The sequence below is a fragment of the Petaurus breviceps genome, unplaced genomic scaffold (assembly GCF_028583685.1).
Source record: "Petaurus breviceps papuanus isolate PSGF00001 unplaced genomic scaffold, PetGlider_PUasm1.0 181, whole genome shotgun sequence".
In the NCBI taxonomy this organism is placed as follows: domain Eukaryota; kingdom Metazoa; phylum Chordata; class Mammalia; order Diprotodontia; family Petauridae; genus Petaurus; species Petaurus breviceps.
The window spans coordinates 21,141,254-21,158,861 of NW_027185784.1; the positions used below are offsets into that span (position 1 = coordinate 21,141,254).

At 37.3% G+C, this 17,608-nt stretch overlaps 1 protein-coding gene across 3 annotated transcripts in view; it reads right to left on the reverse strand.

Annotated features, from left to right (window-relative positions):
- DGKI (diacylglycerol kinase iota) overlaps window positions 1–17,608 on the reverse strand; it is a 586,838-nt gene that overhangs the window by 130,816 nt on the left and 438,414 nt on the right. For all 3 annotated transcript variants that reach the window (XM_069087305.1, XM_069087306.1, XM_069087304.1), the window contains 2 exons: window positions 12,944–13,023; window positions 7,397–7,441 (listed from right to left, as the gene is read on the reverse strand). In XM_069087305.1, coding sequence (XP_068943406.1) covers window positions 7,397–7,441; window positions 12,944–13,023 — 125 coding nt within the window. The remainder of the gene's footprint in view (window positions 1–7,396; window positions 7,442–12,943; window positions 13,024–17,608) is intronic.

Consider the following 17,608-nt stretch of genomic DNA (forward strand, 5'->3'; position numbering starts at 1 on the left):
GATTTTATCCCCAGGTCATCCTGACACTGGAGCCGGTGCTCTTACTCGCTGAGCCACCTGGCTGCCCCTGTCATTTTTTTTTAAGTCATGTCCAATTCTTCATGATCCCATTTGCATTTTTCTTGGCAAAGATACTGCAGTGGTTTGCCATTTCCTTCTCCAGCTCATTTTATAGATGAGGAAACTAAAGCAAACAGGGTTAAGTGACTTGTACAGGGTCTTATAGCTAGTGTCTGAGATCAGGTTTAAACTCAGGAAGATGAGTGTTCCTGACTCTAGGTTTGGCACTCTATCCACTGCACCACCTACCTGCCCCTTGGAACTCTGAGCAAGTCACTTGATCTCTCAGTTTCCCAACAATTCTCTAGAATTATTAGTTCTAGAGTGGGTGCTGATGAGCTTTGATAGAGGGAGTTTGCTCAACTATACCAATGAAATCACACTCCTGGTTAAATACAGATAGACACACACAGAGTCCTATGCTAGATGCTGTTTACAAAGACCACATTGAAATAGTTCTCACTATTGAGAAATATGCATTATGGCATGGAGGAAGAGGAAGCTTGGAGTGGCATTGTGGTCCTTAGAATAAGTATTGAACAGATAAGGAGAGGGTCATGGAATAAAATCACTTGGAGAATTATAAGGAACAGCTCATCTCTATTACTCAGCCAGCTTTTTCAATGAGGGAGGCAATCACAAATAATAGGAATAGAACTCCCTTCCCCTTTAACAACTGCATTGGGCATATCAAAGCATCCTGGACCTGATCATACCTTGCATTAAGTGTTCATCCTGGCCACTCTTGAAAGTCTCCTGCCACCCAAAAGAAAATCCCTATACTAAGTTCCTAGCTGCCTAGATTTTGAGACCATCATGATCTGACCTCTTCCAGTATCTATCTTTCCAGTCTTCTTACATGTTATTCAACCCCAAATATTCTGTCACCCAATGACACTGACCTCCTTGCTCAATTGGCCTCAAACAAGACTATCCCTCCATTTTGTGAGTCCAGAATTTTCACTGATCATCCCCACTTTCCGTGGAACTTTCCCCCTCCCCCTCCCTCATCTCTACCTCCTAGCTTTTTCCTACATTCCTATAAGTCTAGGACGAAATCCCACCTTCTACAAGAAGTCTTTGCCAGGCCACCTTAGTGCCTTCCATCTAAGACTATCTACTACTTAGCCAGGATAGAGTACAGATCTACAAACTGTATATAGTTAGCTATTTGCAGATTGTCTCCCTCTATGAGCTTCTTTAGAGCAAGGACTGTTTTAGGCCTTTCTTTTTATCACCAGGACTGAGGTTAATGTCTAACATATATTAAACATTTAATGAATTCTTTTTTTTTTAAAGCAATTGGGGTTAAGTAACTTGCTCAAGGTTACACGGCCAGGTGTTTCTGGGTGGGTGTGTGATAGTAATGGCATTTAAAGGTTCCCCTGTATTGGCTTGGCTTTCAAATTGATTGTGTTAAAACCCAGAGCTTGTTAATCCCACCTGTGGGATGGACTTGTTGATGTGAAAAGAAAGTCCTGAACTGGGAGGAGCTGGTGACGTAGATTTGGAGAGACAAGAGAGAGGCAGAAGGGATTTGTGGAAGCAGCACCTCGTGGAGGCAGAGAGGGAGACTAAGAGAATTGCTGGTGGCCACTTTGAATTGCCCCGGACTTTTGAGACCTGCCCCCTGAGCTGCCAAGGACTGAGGAGACATGGCTGTTTTGCTGGTACTTTGTCTGTCTGTTTTGATGTTCTTTTGCCAGATTTGTCCACTGGTGAAAGACAGTCCTGTTGTTGAAGAAGTCCTGGAACCTGGCTTTTGGTTAAGAAGCCCTGAGACTGTCCTGCAGACAGAGAGTGAATACTGTCCACTGGTGAAGGACAGTGCTGTTGTTGCAGGGGTCTGGAGACTGTCCTGCAGACAGAGTGAATACTGTCCACTGGTGAAGGACAGTGCTGTTGTTGCAGGGGTCTGGAGACTGTCCTGCAGACAGAATGAATACTGTCCACTGGTGAAGGGCAGTGCTGTTGTTGCAGGGGTCTGGAAACCTTTCTGTTGGTTCAGAAGCCCTGAAGAAGGATTTTCTTGTTGTGTGTTTACAGAAATCCCGGGAGAGGGTTTTGCTAATGTTTTCAGGGGTTTAGGACTGTTCTACAGACAGAGGATGAATTAATGAAGGGACTGACAATGTATCTTGTGGCCTTGCTAAGCCTTGTCTCCCCAGGAACTAAGATTGCTAAGAACTTGCCTCGTGTCAAGATGAAGAAAAGACCTCCATTTGGGTATTAAGTGCTGTGTTTAAACTTGATGCAACTCTGGGGTAGATTCAATTGAGATCCAGGGGTGGGGAACTTTTGACCTTTTTGTGCTCTGTGATTGACAAATGAAGGTACTTTACTTATGTTTGGAAACTAATCTCCATTTGAGAAGAGGGGCTTTGTGGTGGACTAAATGAAGGTATAGCCTAGGGGTGGAGAAGTATTTAGACCAGGGACTTTGTAATTGATTGAATGATTGGAAGGTCCTGGGGTGGGGTAGTCCTTGGAGATTATTTAATCACATTTAGTAAATGCTGTATTTGGAATGATGTCATGTTTTGATCTTCTCTGTTCTTGGTTTGTCACTGAATAAAATAGAGAGTACCTATGCTGGTATTTTGAACCTGGGAAGTTGCCTTTCCTTGGCATTACATTATATTACAGGGTGCTAAGTGTCTGAGCCCGGGATTCGATCTCCAGGTCATCCCAACACTGGAGCCGGTGCTCTTACTCCCTGAGCCACCTGGCCGCCCCAGCATTTAATGAACTCTTGTTGACTGACTGGCCAATGTCACATACATAAGTTAGTTGATATTGAGTTTGGGTTCAGATCCTCTGGCTCTTAAACTGCATGAACTTAAGAAGTTCCTTTCTAACTTGGTCTAAATCCTATGCTGGTGTCAGTCCTTTTAGGACTGAAACATCTCATTTATCCTTTTCTAATTTATAGCTTCTTTGTGCATAGCTGATTGCATGTTGACTCCCTCATTAGACTGTGAGCTCCTCAAGAGTCAAGATTGTCTTTCACCTTTCTTTATATCCCCAGCATTTAGCACAGTGCCTGGTACACAATAGTTGATTAATTAATGTTTAACTGGGTTCTAGGAGTTAACTTAAAGTTAACTTTCCTGATATTACAGATGAGCCTCTCAGTCACAATTGGCCTATTCATTCTTAAGTTGCTTATTTAAAGGGACGGTCTTAGTATGAATTTCCAGCAAGAATTCTGACACAGTCTGGTAAGCCCATGTTACTGTATCTATTTCACTTAAATCTTTTCTCCCATTCACATGAATCACAGAACACGGCTTTTTGAGGAGTGTCTTCTGCCACACACCTACTCCCAAGCTGGGGAAATAGAATTTAATTCTCTCTGAGGACTGCAGTATTTTGTCACTAGAGCTTGTACTGCATAGAGCCTTTCTTTGGATGCATTCAAAACATGTCAATATCCCTTATTTACCTGGACAACAGAGCAGGAAGGCAGCTAGGACAAGAGAACAAAACTGAGACACAGAGAGGATAATTGAACCCAGGTTTTCTTTTACTTAATTCATTGTTTTCAACATTAATTAGGGTACTTTTTAAAGTACAAGACATTAGACCTTCAATTGTCAGCACTGGGTACTATGAGTATTCTTCTGTTTTTTCAGAGGTTGTATGGTTTTTATTGGGGAAGGTATGAGTCAAGACCAAGGCAAGATAGGGGATGTGAGAGCAGTTTTTTAAAGTAGCATTATTGACACGGCTCTTTTGTCAATGAAATGATATTAGATGAAATAAACATGTACAAGGAACTAGCAGAGCAAAGGAATAAAGAAACTCCACTAAGGCATCTGAAACTTTTAGAAGTTCTAGGCAGCCCACTAATTTGTAGCTGGGGATGTTGGCTGACTCTTTCTAAGTCCAGATCAAACTCAAGAGGAAAAGACAGCATTTAGATGGGTCTACAAGTGCCCAAGACACCTTATTAGTGAGTTCTACAGCAGGTTCTATGCACTTAAGCTATTTATTGCTTCTGTTTCTCCCCTTTCATAATTCATGGTAGAATGCCAGCAAAATATTAAAGCTAACAGAATGACACCTCACATTAAACTAACAAGGCACTGGGGGGGGGGGGCGGGTTATGCAGGAATTTGCTCGATATTTATAGCCTGCTGAAAACTCCTGTCTATACAATCACAAAAGACCAAACACAAAGGCAGTCTTCCATCAAAATGACACAACACATAGTGTGTACCTGGCGAATTCAGGACTGCCAATTGTGGTGCTTGTACAGCTATTGAAATGACCACTGTACTCTGCAGATATAATTAGAATCCAGAGGGGGTTTAGAGCTACCTATTTCCACTGGCAAAGGGATTTCCCCAAAGGAAGTGATCACGTACTGGGGAGGGAAAGGGGGATGTTAGGCTGGAGAAAGTAATGCCTTTGTCTTCCTTCACAGAGCTTGTTGACATTTGTCATTTTCCTAAGTTCTTCCATTTTTTGTGGCTATTGGATGTAGAATACATTTCAATCATATCTTTAGCCCTAAGGATCACCAGTGGGTCCCTGAAGGTAAGAGAAAAAGGAGGACAAAGGGGAGAAAAAGAAAGAGAGGACAGGAAAGAGAAATAGAGAAAGAAGAGGAGAATAGGAGATAAAAAGAAAAGAGGCCCTGATTATGGAATGTATTGAAGAGAGAACCACAATAACTGTCTCATGTATCCTTCAGTGCCTCCACTTGGGCCATAGGTTGCACAGATCTACTCTAGAAAATGTATCAGGGGAATTCTTACATGCATGATGACCAGTGTAGTATTTATTCATTTTGTTATGCCCCAAAAGAAAAGAAAAATAGTCAATCATACCTCAAGGAAGAAGTTATAGAAAAAACGTAGACAAGACAAAAATCCTTTAGGATGAAGAGAATGTGAATAGACTGGGAATTCCATTGGTGTTTGAAATATTAAAACACATGAGGCATGTTGAAGATGATGAGACATGATCCATTAAAACTGAAGAGATGTCTGGGGTGTGTGATACAGGATCGTCCCTTTCTTCACCCCCCGCCCCCCAATGCAAACCCTCCTCTGTTCTAACTATAACTTTCCTTTATCTTCCACTTCTACCTCTCCCACTGCCACCACATCTTTGCCCCCACTGACAAATAACAACAACAATACAACTTTCTTGTATTATCTGTTGTTGTAAGGGTCAAATGAGATAATAGTTGTAAAAGTGATTAGCATAGTACCTGGCACATAGGAGATGCTACATAAAAGCTTGTTCTCTTCCTCTCCCCTTCATATCTGACATAGAATACAACATTAACAACTTCAGTCTTTAAGGCTATCATCAATTTCCCCTTCTTTTACATCTTCACTGGAATAGTTACCCAGACAAAATCTGCTGAATAATTTTTCAGATGAATTGGTAAACTAAATCAGAAAGACTAAGCTTGGCCAAACACCATAATTCAAAGGATAACATTCTAAGAAAATAGCCCCATCTAGTTTTGCAAAATGAGGCAGAAAATATATTTTCAATACCAACCAAACAGAACAAATGACCTGGAGTGACCCTGATCAGTTCCAATACCAATGTATAATATGTCTTCAGAACATTAATTCACTGAGACATTGGCTATTGGGAAATATTTTTTTCTATGTATTGCCTGAGTGCTCTCATGTTCAAAACAACTATAGGAGAACTTCCCAATCAGTTACTAAGGTCAAAAAGAAAGTAGAGTAGAGTAGAAAGAGCTCCCAAGTGGGAGTTAAGGGAGGATAGATTCTACTCTGAGTTCCACAACCAACTTTGCACATATTATGCATTTAACAAAATATCTGTTGGATTTAGCTAGATAGGGAAGAGACTGAACTTGAATTTCCTTATCTGATGAATAAAGATGCAAGGCTGCCAAGGTCCTTTCATGTCTATAATTTAACATTTTGATGTTCCTAAATGACAGTGAAAAGGGAAGTACTACTCTGTTGTTATTCTTCTATTTCCCTGGTGACTCTAGCATACTTAGGTCCTGTCCTTCTATGTCACACTTTAGGTGATAGCTCTGATCTTGGAACACTATTTAGGAATCAAATTTTTGTAACTTAAACATATTTTAAAGAAGTTTCATTTTTAAAAGGAATTCGGTAAAGAATCCATTTGCAAAACACCTACTAAGAATCAGCAAGACATGGATGCTAATTTCAGCTCTGCTTCTTATTATCTGTTTGATCTTGGTCAAACTTAACAAGCTCATGCCTAATAGAGGAGGGAGGTCATAATATGTCCCAGCTCACAAGGTTGTTGTTAGGAAAGTGATTTGAAATGAGATACAGTCAAAAGAACATTGGTTCTAGAGTGAGAGGAACCAGGTTCAAATCCTGTCTCTGATCTTTCTGAAACCCAGTTTCCTTTTCTATAAAATGAGAAGATTGAACTAGATTGTCCTTGAGGTCCCTCTGGCTCTAGAGCTATGGTACAAATGTGAGTTATTACTATAAAGTGAAAAACTGTTAAAAAATGCCAGTAGTTACTCTCTGAGTTTATGCTCATATAGATTTCCTCAAACAGGCACACCTGTGTTCTCCTATTAAAAAATAACTCCATATATAATTATACTTCTACATGTTTTTCATATTCAAAGATTATATCCTCTCAGAAGGGTTTTATATGCAGTTATTTTTCCAGGTGTGGGGATTTATTATACTGAGTCCTTCAGTTTCTATCCACAGGTTCATTTTGTGACTAATGAGATACATTTGGAGAAAATTTGACTGAGATCATGGAAGCAACTGGAAGCTAGAAAACCAAGGATCAAACATATGTCACAGGTCTTATTAATTTCAGGTTATAATCAACAGAGCTCAAAGCCTGACATAAGAATGATGAGCTGAAACTGCACTGTGAAGAAACTATGCACACTCTAAATGTCCTGGGGAGAAAATCAATTATCTAAGGTTCCCTAAACTAATGACTATTACAATAAAATCAAGACATTTCAAAGAATAAGAATAAGTAGAAATTTTTCTTAAAGAATAATCTAGTGGAAAGAAGAGTGATTTTTTTTTTTTTAGCCAGAAGAGATATAGTCCATCTCTGACATTTCTAGCTGTGTGACCATCAGCAAATCACTTTACATCTCTGAGCCTCAGTTTTCAAATCTATCAAGTGGGAATAGCAATTGTACTTACATGGCCTCCCCCACGGGCTTGTAAGGAAAGTCCTTTTCTAAATCTTTAAAGGGTTCTATAAGTGAATAATTACAATTATCCCAGCACAAGGTATGACTTTTTAAAATGACATTAATAAAAAAAAGAACCTCTGTTGGCCTGAAAGTAAGAAATAAGAATTCATCATAAATTACCTGGTAATGAACTCTCTGGGAACTAGAAGGAACTGACTGCAGATCCTAGAGTGAAAAATGAAAGGAATATTCATGGTTTTAAAAGTATTTCAACAAAGTTAACCATAAGAAGGTATTAACTACTCCAACCTAAAAACAACTAAACCAAATACAATGACAATTTAAAATAAAAAACAAACAAACAATAGAAGCAAAAAAAAAGTCATTACCAAGCATTGCAAAAACGACTTATTTTCAATTAGGTGGGGAAAGTTCAACTTGAACTAATCAAAAGTCCAAAACAAAGGACACATTTTAAAGGATTGTATTTAATTAGTTTAAGATGTATATATAACTCAAACTGACGGTTAGGGGTCCTCCCCAACCAACTTTAATTAACAGATAAGAATCATGTAATTAACACATTCATTGCTGCTACATTAATGATACTACTGAAGTACCTAAAAATAATGGATTCTTAGAAGGTTAAAATGTCTTTTCTATCCTTATCCTGAAAATAAATAATTTGCTTAGGAAGCAAATTACTTTTTCATAGATAGCAAAAAAGTTAGGTTCTTAATTCAATGTCTAAAGGATCACAAATTCCAAATACATGGAATGATAATGCATGAGGATTTACTGAGCTGCTGAAAACTTGACCCACTTTAAAAAAAAAGTTTTTATAACTGAAATAGTTATATTTGTCACATTCTGTAACTCTGAGGATAATTAGTATAGTGTATCTATTCACAAATGTCAGCAATTCTTCAGATTTTTGTTCTTCTAGCTTCGTACACCTCCTTCCTACGGACATTTTTTTTTTAAGTTTGCTTCCTGTGGCCAATGAAATTGACTTTCTTCAAAAATCAGTACTCTTTATTTGGAACAGTTCTTTTTCCTTTTGTCCTCTTAGAATTCTTATCTGTACTGTTGAGTATCATTTTTGTTGGGGCTGCTTCCTATCTTAAACTTTATCTATCTATCCCCACCTCCTCAAACCTTTCTACTTACTACACCAGAAAACTGAGTTCTTATTATAGTGGCACATCCAATCGGTGTTCAGATAATTATGCCCCCAAATACTGATGATTTCTGTGCCTTTGTAGCACTGGTGACTCAGAGGTTATAGAAGTATTCTTTTTTTGTTGTTAGAAAGCTTAAAAATAAGATCATATTCAACTCCAATTTTAATTCTTCCTCTCTAGCCTATAGCCTACTTTTTGTACCTGGATAAAAGCATCTGAGTTATATCTAATGTCCAAACTCTGGCTGATATCAGAGATGAGGAAAACCCATAGAATCTTGAAGTTGGAAGAAATCTGAGAGGTCATCTCATTCAATCTCCCACCCACTGCAAGAATCTCTTTTGACAGATTATCACAGGATTGAACTGAGATTTTATGACTGAGAGCCCACTGTTTCATGAGGCAGCTGTTCCCATTGTTGGACAGCTCTTATTGTTACATAGTGTTTCCCTACACAGAGCCAGAATCTGTCTCTCTTTTTAACTTCCTCCTATTCATTCCAGTTTACCCCTTGGATCAACTTAGAATCAATCTGCTTCAAATATTTGACAATTGTCATGTCTCCCTCAAGATTTGTTATCCCTTCTATAATCATCCTCAATTATTTTAACTATCTGTCATACAACAGAGTCTCCTGACACCTCTCCCTGCTCATTTCCTACCTCTGGATACTCCCAAATCAGAGATCAAGATAAGGTTCCAGATGGAGTCTGACCAATTCAAAGTATAATATTACTTCCAATGCTTGGAGCACTGTATTTTTATTAATGCATATTGAGCCAAACACACTCACACCTTCTGCTACCAAGTTAGGTCTCCTCAATTCTGTACTTAGGCAATCTTAAAACCTAATTGTAATATTAAAAAAAAAAACAAAATAAAACTAAATTTAGGATTTAACACTTACTTCTGTTATATTTCATCTTGTTGGTTTTGATTCAGCATTATTAACTATTAGGATCATTTAAATTTCTTATTCTGTCACCCTTCAAATTAGCTCTTCCTTGCAAGTTTATAATATCTGCACATTTAATTAGAAGGTCTTCTGTGTCTTTAAATCAGTCCCAAATAAAAAAAATAATCCAGGCATGGATTTGTGTTTCAACATAGACTTCTGTTCTGAAACAGAACTGAAATCATTTCAATAAGGGCTTATGTCTTCTATATTCAGACTTTAAGTATTAAAAACTCCTAGGTTGGTTAATAGATTCACAGATGGTCAGAGATGGAAGGAACCTTTGAATCCTTCAATAATGCTCAGTTCCTTAACAAAAAGTATTCTTTACATCTATATCACACTTTAATATTTACAAAAATGCTCCTCTCTATTTTGAGGGCCTGTTGTTTTTTTTGTTTCAAATGTGAACAAATGTAAAAAGGAAAAAATATGTGTTTTCCTCCCAACCTACAGCAGCTGGTTAAATATTATCATCCTCATTGAATAGTTAAGATTATGGACTAGAAAATTGTCAGTCAGTGAAATCTAATATACATCCACATGTAACAGCCCTAATAAAGGCAGGAATCCTTAAACACTTAATCTTTCCACTAAGTTTTTCAAAAGAGTATCCATGGATTTACTAATTATTTTTCATTCACCTATATGGCAATCATCCTTTCTTCTGTATAATTCTCCCTAAATAAGCTGCCATTGTGGAATCATAGACATGGCCCTCTAAAAATTAGTTGCTTCAGTTTGAAAGTATTTTTACTACAATATAGAACAGAGTCTAGCAATGTTTGCCTACTTGCATTACCAAAACTAGTTGTTCTTAATTCTTTATTCTATTTGTGGGGAATATAAATTAAATGGCTTCCTCATAAAACTTCTTTAAAATGACCAAGTATTTTCACTAGAGTTAGCATGGAAAGACATGGTTCTGTTAGCTTTAAGGATACAATTTGAATTCATGGCAATGATAATATCAGAGTATTTTTTTCTGACTCTGTAGTTTTACCATAATGAAGATATCAAAAGTTGGGCATTCTTTACTCTTTTTGCAAGAAGAAAACATGGGTTTTTTCCCTTTTCTGCAAGGATGAAAAAAAACAAATCTAAAAATCCAGGTTCTCTCTGAAATAAGCTTGGTCTGATGACTCAGTGGATGATTAACCCAAACACCTATTTCTGTTCTTTGGTTTTCAACCCCCTTTGAATTTCTCATCATTCAGGGAAGCAGTGACAGATAACTGGCTATCAGTGCCAGGGAGGCAATTAGGCCCTCATCAGAGTGGAGATGAGAGCAGTAACCCTATTCATCATGCCCTTCCCTTTGTCTATAAACATGCTCACTGCTTTTCTTTTCTTTAAAAAAATAATTCCCTCTAATGTGCCACTGATGCAAGCCACTCTCCATCCTTTTCCTTATCAACCTTTTTGAAAGACTAAAATACTGCATTTTCTTTCCATCTACATACCTATAACTCCACCAAGGTAAGACTTCTACCTTCATCACTTAAATGCTCTCTCTGTGACTTCATAATTGACAAATTCACTGGTCCTTTCTATGTTCTCACTCACCTTGACTACTCTACAGAACCAAAATCACTGACTCACTCTACTCTCTATTCCTAAAATTCTTTATTCCTTTGACATCTATGACTGAAGGATCCTGTCCTTTCTCCTACTCCTGTGACCAATTCTTTGTCTGACTTAATGACTTTTCTTCCTCCTCCAACCTCCTTAATGTAACTCATTTCTCTTTTTTCTGTACATCCCTCAGCAAAAGCATCCACTCTCCTGGCTTTCATTATCATCCCTATGGAGAAGATTCATGAATTTGTAGCTCTAGCTTTGACCCATCTCTCTAGCCACAGAACAGGATTTCCAACCACTTCCTAGATTTCTTTATTTAGATGTCCACTAGCATCTCAAACTCAACATGTCCAAAACTGAATTCATCATCCCCTACCCTCAAACCAACTGATTCAGTTCCAGACATCTCCATTTCTGTTTAGTACTACCATTTTCCCAACTACTCAGGCTTAAAAATGTGAAGCCATATTTTTGCTTCTGCCTCAAAGCCCACATATAATCAATTACTAAGTCCTGTTGATTCTACCTATGTAATATATCTTATATCTCCCCTGAACTCCCATAAATCCTAATACTACTGCCATAATTTAGGCCCTCACTATGGCTTGACCGGACTTAGGCAGCTAGATAGTTTGATATACAGAACATTGGACTTGGAGTCAAGAACATCTGAATTAAAATCCTGCCTTTAGATACTTAATAGCTGTGAGACTAAAGCAAATCATTTCATCTCTTTACATGTCAATCTTCTTATCTGTAAAATGGGTGTAATAACAGCACCTAGTTCATAGAGTTCTTATGAAAAAAACCAAAGATTCATAAACCTTGAGGCACTAAATAAATGTTATTAGACGGTTACAACAATCTCCTAACTAATCTTCCAGCCTTAACATCTCACCATCATCTATCTCATACATGATTGCCATTTTAACCTTCTCAAATTAGCACACCTTTCATTGTATTGCTTCCATGCCCCAAAATCTTCAGTGATTTTCTATTGACTACCAAATAAAATAGAAACTCATTATTAGGTTGCCTTTCAGGGCTTCCTACCTACCATGTACTTTAATCAACTTTTCCAGGCTTATCTCCCTCTACCAACTCATGCATACCCTATACAATAGCCACACCAGATCACTCAAAGTTTGCACACACCTTATATTTTCCTTCCCTTTATTTATCCTATTTCTCTTCTCCTTAGAATGTACTCCTGACCAGTTTTTTCTTGTCAAAATTATGTCTATCCCTGAAGGCCAACTTGAACTGTCAACTCTTTCAAAATGCCTTCAATGACCTTCCCCAAATATATGTGTGTTGAAAGGTTGTTGTGTAAAAGAAAGATTAGGATTTGGACCCAAAGAGCAGAACTAGGTATAAATAAGTAGAAACTAAAAAGAAAAAAAAATAGATTTGGTATTAGGAAAAAACCTTGTGGTTAATTAGAGCTATCCAAAAGTGGGATGTGTTACCTCAGGAAGTGTGTAGCATGTTCCTATACAGGCATATTATGCTCCCTTCCAAAATCAGAGATTCTGTCATCTCTTCATAGTCTAAAACCTAACAGTATGCTATTTATACCTGTTTTAATAGCATTTATTATATTCTACCGTGTATTATAGCTATTTGTATACCTATCTTATCTGCAAGACTGTAAGTTTGTTGAGGACCAGGACAATGAATGTCTTATTCAACTTTGTATCACCTGGTAATACCAAACATGGGGCTTTGTATTTAATGAGTATTCACCAAATATTTTTTAAAATTTCAATGAATTGATTAATATACAGTTCTCCTCTATTTTAAAATCCAATTTCATCTTTTCAATAAAGCACTAAAACTGAGGGAAATTTTGCAAACAATTATGCCATGCATTTTGAGGTGGTGCCATAGACTAGCTTTCCCCTTGCTAGTCTTTCCTTAACTGAACTCACAGTCAGGAATTGTTTACAAACCCCATAGGCTTGTCAGATAGTTATTATGAATAAACAACTGTCCAAATTAACTTACCTCCTGTAGGCGGTCAATGTACATACGGCAAGTTTCCAAATCACAGTCTCCTCGTACAACTAGAATACCCAGAGGGATAGCTGAGGGTTGGGGAAAAAGAAAGAGCTAAAATAACTTATTTGACATTTCCATGTAGACATGAATGTGATTTTTTGTTCAAAATATTTAATTCCACTTTAAAAACACTAATTTTTTTTAATTAAAATTTTAATTCCTATACCCTCCTCATCTATTTGGTCCTTGCATGATTTGTTATAGTATCTATTTTCTTGCATAATTGGTACTGTCTTATATGACATAGTTTGTATTTTCAAATATCTTTGTGCATGTGGATCATGTCTGCCATAAGAGAACAGATTCGAGAGACATCCATGTCTCTCTCCATGAGATTAGTAATTCCTCACACTGTTATCCTTGCATTTCCCACGGCTACCACCAGGGGTCCTGAATAGATTAACCTTTCTGAATAAGCTTTCTCCAAGTATTAACAATGAGTCTTAGATAATAATAAACACAAACAACAGCAACAAAAATTCCTTTCCCCTCAATAATCTTCTCCTTTTTTTTTCCTTTTTGGAGGGCAGTTGGGGTTAAGTGACTTGCCCAAAGTCACACAGCTAGTATGTCAAGCATCTAAGGCTACATTTGAACTCAGGTCCTCCTGACTCCAGGGCTGGTGCTCCATTCACTGTGCCACCTAGCCACACTGATCATCTTCTTTCTAATGAATGTTTAATAGGCATAGAATAAAATTCTTGCTCCTCTAAGGTCCTCTGGGTTTAAGCATTTCACAATCTACTATTGTGTAATGCATAAAAGACCCTGTTTATAGGACCTTCCCTACCTAAGGCACCATCACCTACTTGCTTCATAGTTTCCATATGATTTCCCCAAATATAGTTATTGAAAACTGGTAAATCAACTAAATTGTGTGTGTGCGCAAGTGTGAGCACACTGGATGGTGGAGCATTTCAAAAAGCCAAGAGTTAGTTTAACTCATTTCACTGAAAATTATTTTTTAAAATATTTGGATTAAATACAACATGGTCACATTGTTTTAATAAACATTTTTCTTGTTTAGTCACTTTAGACATGATATATGATAGAGGAGCCATGATTCATTCTTCTGGCACAGATTGGACTAGATGACCTCATAACTCCTACTCTCAGGGGATTCTATGATTTTATAATATATTCTTAACTTCTCAGAAGTTTGAATCTTTCCATCCTTCTATTCTCTCTGTTTTAACTACCATTTATCCTAAAAACACAAAGTGCAAATTCTGTTCTGAAACTTCTTTCATCACCACTAAAATTAAGAGACAGCCTATATAACCCAATGGTCAATGTGATTTGTTCATTATATTGTCTAATAGACATCAATCCTAAACTGTGTACCTTTCCTTGCTTAGCCCACTGAAAGGATAAAAAAATTTTTAAAAGCAGGAGACACAAATATAGCAAATGTGTTACCACCATATTATATTTAATATATATATATATATCAAAAATTATAATTTGTTATTGTTGTCTAGTCTTTTTCAATTGTGACTGACTCTTTGTGACCCCATTTGGAGTATTCTTGGCAAAGATACTGGAGTGGTTTGCTATTTCCTTGTTGTTGTTTTTTAAATTTAGATCTACTTTTATTTCTTTTTTTCTTTTTTTCCTTTTTTTGGGTTAATTTTAAATTCCTGTCTTCCTCCCTCCCCACCCCACACTAAATAAGAAGACCATTTGACAGAGAAGTATAAGTACATATGTACAGTAACTTGCATCAAATGTTCAATGTTTGTTTTTATGCCATAGGCAAAGGAATGTTATTTTTATTCCAAATAAAAGCTGATCAGACAGCTTTCCACATTCTAAGTCATTAGGAAGAATAAAGGGTTCCTGAAGAAGCTTTAATGGAAAAGAAAGAATTCTGAGGTTGAGGGAGGGAGGATTTGACCCTTGTCAGATGATGGAGAATACTGCACAACTAGAGCTTAAAAATAGGTATGGGGCTGTTTCTGAAGAGTAGAGTTGGATGCTCTTAAGAAAGAAGCTGCTTTTTCTCTGAAGAAAGATATAGTAGAAGTACAGAAGTTATCAAGTGAGAGATCACCACTAAAGGACAAAGGGAGAAAAGAGGAGTTTTGTAGTTGGTACCTCCCTGTTTAAGCTATTTGTCTGCTCCCTAGCAACTAAGAGGTCTCATCTTCCTGGATCGTGTATCTTAGACACAATAGAAAACTTCTCAAAACTTTTAAAAAGAGATTACAACTATTCACCTCCAGTGATTCATATGTGTGCAAATGATAGAAAAAACTTTAAAATATTTTGAGATTTTATCATCACTCCATTTCAATCCTTCATACTGCCCAAGATTATGAAGTCAGCCAAGAAACTGAAGACCATAGGGATACAAATTGAATCTTTCTCAGTGCTGCACATTGAAGGTAATTAATTCCAAAGAACTAAAATTAATTTGGGAAGTGAGCAGCTGGCTAAGATGGTTTCTGAGAATGGAATTTGGATCATGGCTTTTCATAGAGACTTGACAAAGTCCTGGCTGAAGTTGAAGTATTTATAAGCTAATGTAGTGTCTGGCACATAGAAGGCAATTAATAAATGCTTATTTACTTGACTTGATATAATAATAGGAATAATATTTCTCTCAGGGATGTAGTACAACTGGGCAAGAGGCTTGAATTCCTCAAGGGCAGGTAGATTTTCTTTTTCTGTCTCCTCACTTACAGTATTTGCCAAGCGTCTTCCAAATCTAATCCAAAGGGCTTAAAACTAAAATGCCAGAAGACTACTTATGTTTTGTTTATGTTATGTATGTTAGAGAATAGCCAAATGAAAGAAGTATAGTAGCTTAAATGTCCCCCAAAATATGCAGGAGACAAAAATCTAAAAAATGAGCTCATAGTAGAACACATGGTATCAAATATCTATTCATAAATGCCCCAAGTGTTGGCACAAACAAGATTAACTAGAGGTTTTAATACAAAAGAGTCAAGTTAGACTTCACAGATATCACTGAGACTTGATAGGATTAAAATCTATTACGGACTATAGTTCTACATGGCTACACTTTATTCGAATTAAGAAAGAAAAAACAATGTAGAAAAAGAGGTGGGAGAGAATTCATACTGTTTATGAGGAAGGTTATGAGAAAATCTAGGAACCAGAGAGTGGAAGAATAACAGACTATCTATATAAAGAATACCAAACAATGATTTTATCACTGTAGTGTATCATAATGCACCTGGATAGAAAGAGAAAATAGATGAGGAGTAAGTAAAACAGATTACAAGTCTGGGATAGAGGCATGAAATGGTAATAATGGAGGACGACAATTATCCAAACATCTGCTGGAGCTTTCACTGCCAAAAGCAAGACAGATTGCTAATCATTTCTTCACTCGTCTTAGTGATAATTTCAATGTTCAAAAGGTGGAGGAACCTACAAGCAGAAATTGTATTCAGATTCTCACAAATGAGGATCTGGGTGCTAGAGAAGAAATGACTGGGGCTTCGGGAGGAAGTAAATACTGCATACTAGAGTTTACAGGAGAGGCTATCTGGAAAGTGTCTAGCACAAACCCTAGATTCTGGGAAAGCATATTTAAAAGAGTCTAGAGGAAAGACAGGGTTGAATCCCAAGAACGAAAATGCTTCAACCCTTACTATCTGGCTTCTGACTCAGCATTCCATTGAAACTGCTCTCTGTAAAATTACTAATGGTCTCTTAGCTACCACATTAAATGACCTTTTCGCAATCATTTTCTTTAACCTTTCTACAATCTTTGACACTATTCATCGTCACTCTCTCTTCCTTGATACTCTCTTCTCTCTAGGTTTTTGGGACACTGTTCTCTCCTATTATCCTACTATCTAACCTGCTCTCCTACCATCCTATCTAACAACTCCTCTGTCTCCTTTGCCAGATCTTCTTCTACATCATGCTCTCTAGCCATAGATATCCCACAGGCTTCTTCTCTCTAACATCCTACTTTAATTGGTGATCTCATCAGCTCCCATGGATTTAATTAACATCCTTATATTTCTATGATTCTCAAATCTACCTGTCCTACCCCAATCTCTCTGCTGACATCCAATCTCATACCTCTACAACTGTCTTTCAGGAATTTCAAACTGGATGCCTAGTAGACCTCTTAAGCTCAATATGTCCAAAACAGAACTCATTATATTTCCCCCTAGACTGCTCCCCAATCCTACTCTCATTTTCTCTATTACTACAAAAATGAATATCATTCTCCTAGTCCCTCAAGCTCAAAATCTACAAGTCATTCTGAAATCCTCACTCCCTCACCCTCATAGAAAATCTGTTGCCAAGGTATAATGGTTTCACCTTTGCAACATCTCCCATATACATCCCCTTCTTTCCTCTGACATTGCCACCACCCTGGTGCAGGCCCTCATAGCCTCACACCTCAATTACTGCAATAACCTGCTGATGGATCTGCCTGCTTTAAGTCTCTCCCAAATCCAATCCACCCCACATTCAGCCACTAAAGTGATGTTCCTCAAATGTTTCATCATCTCACTCCTTACTCGTAGGGAAAAAAAAAATTTACTGAGAAGATGGAGAAGAAATTTTAAGTATCATTGAGCTATATGAATTTCAGCCCAGACATCATATTTCAAGAAACCC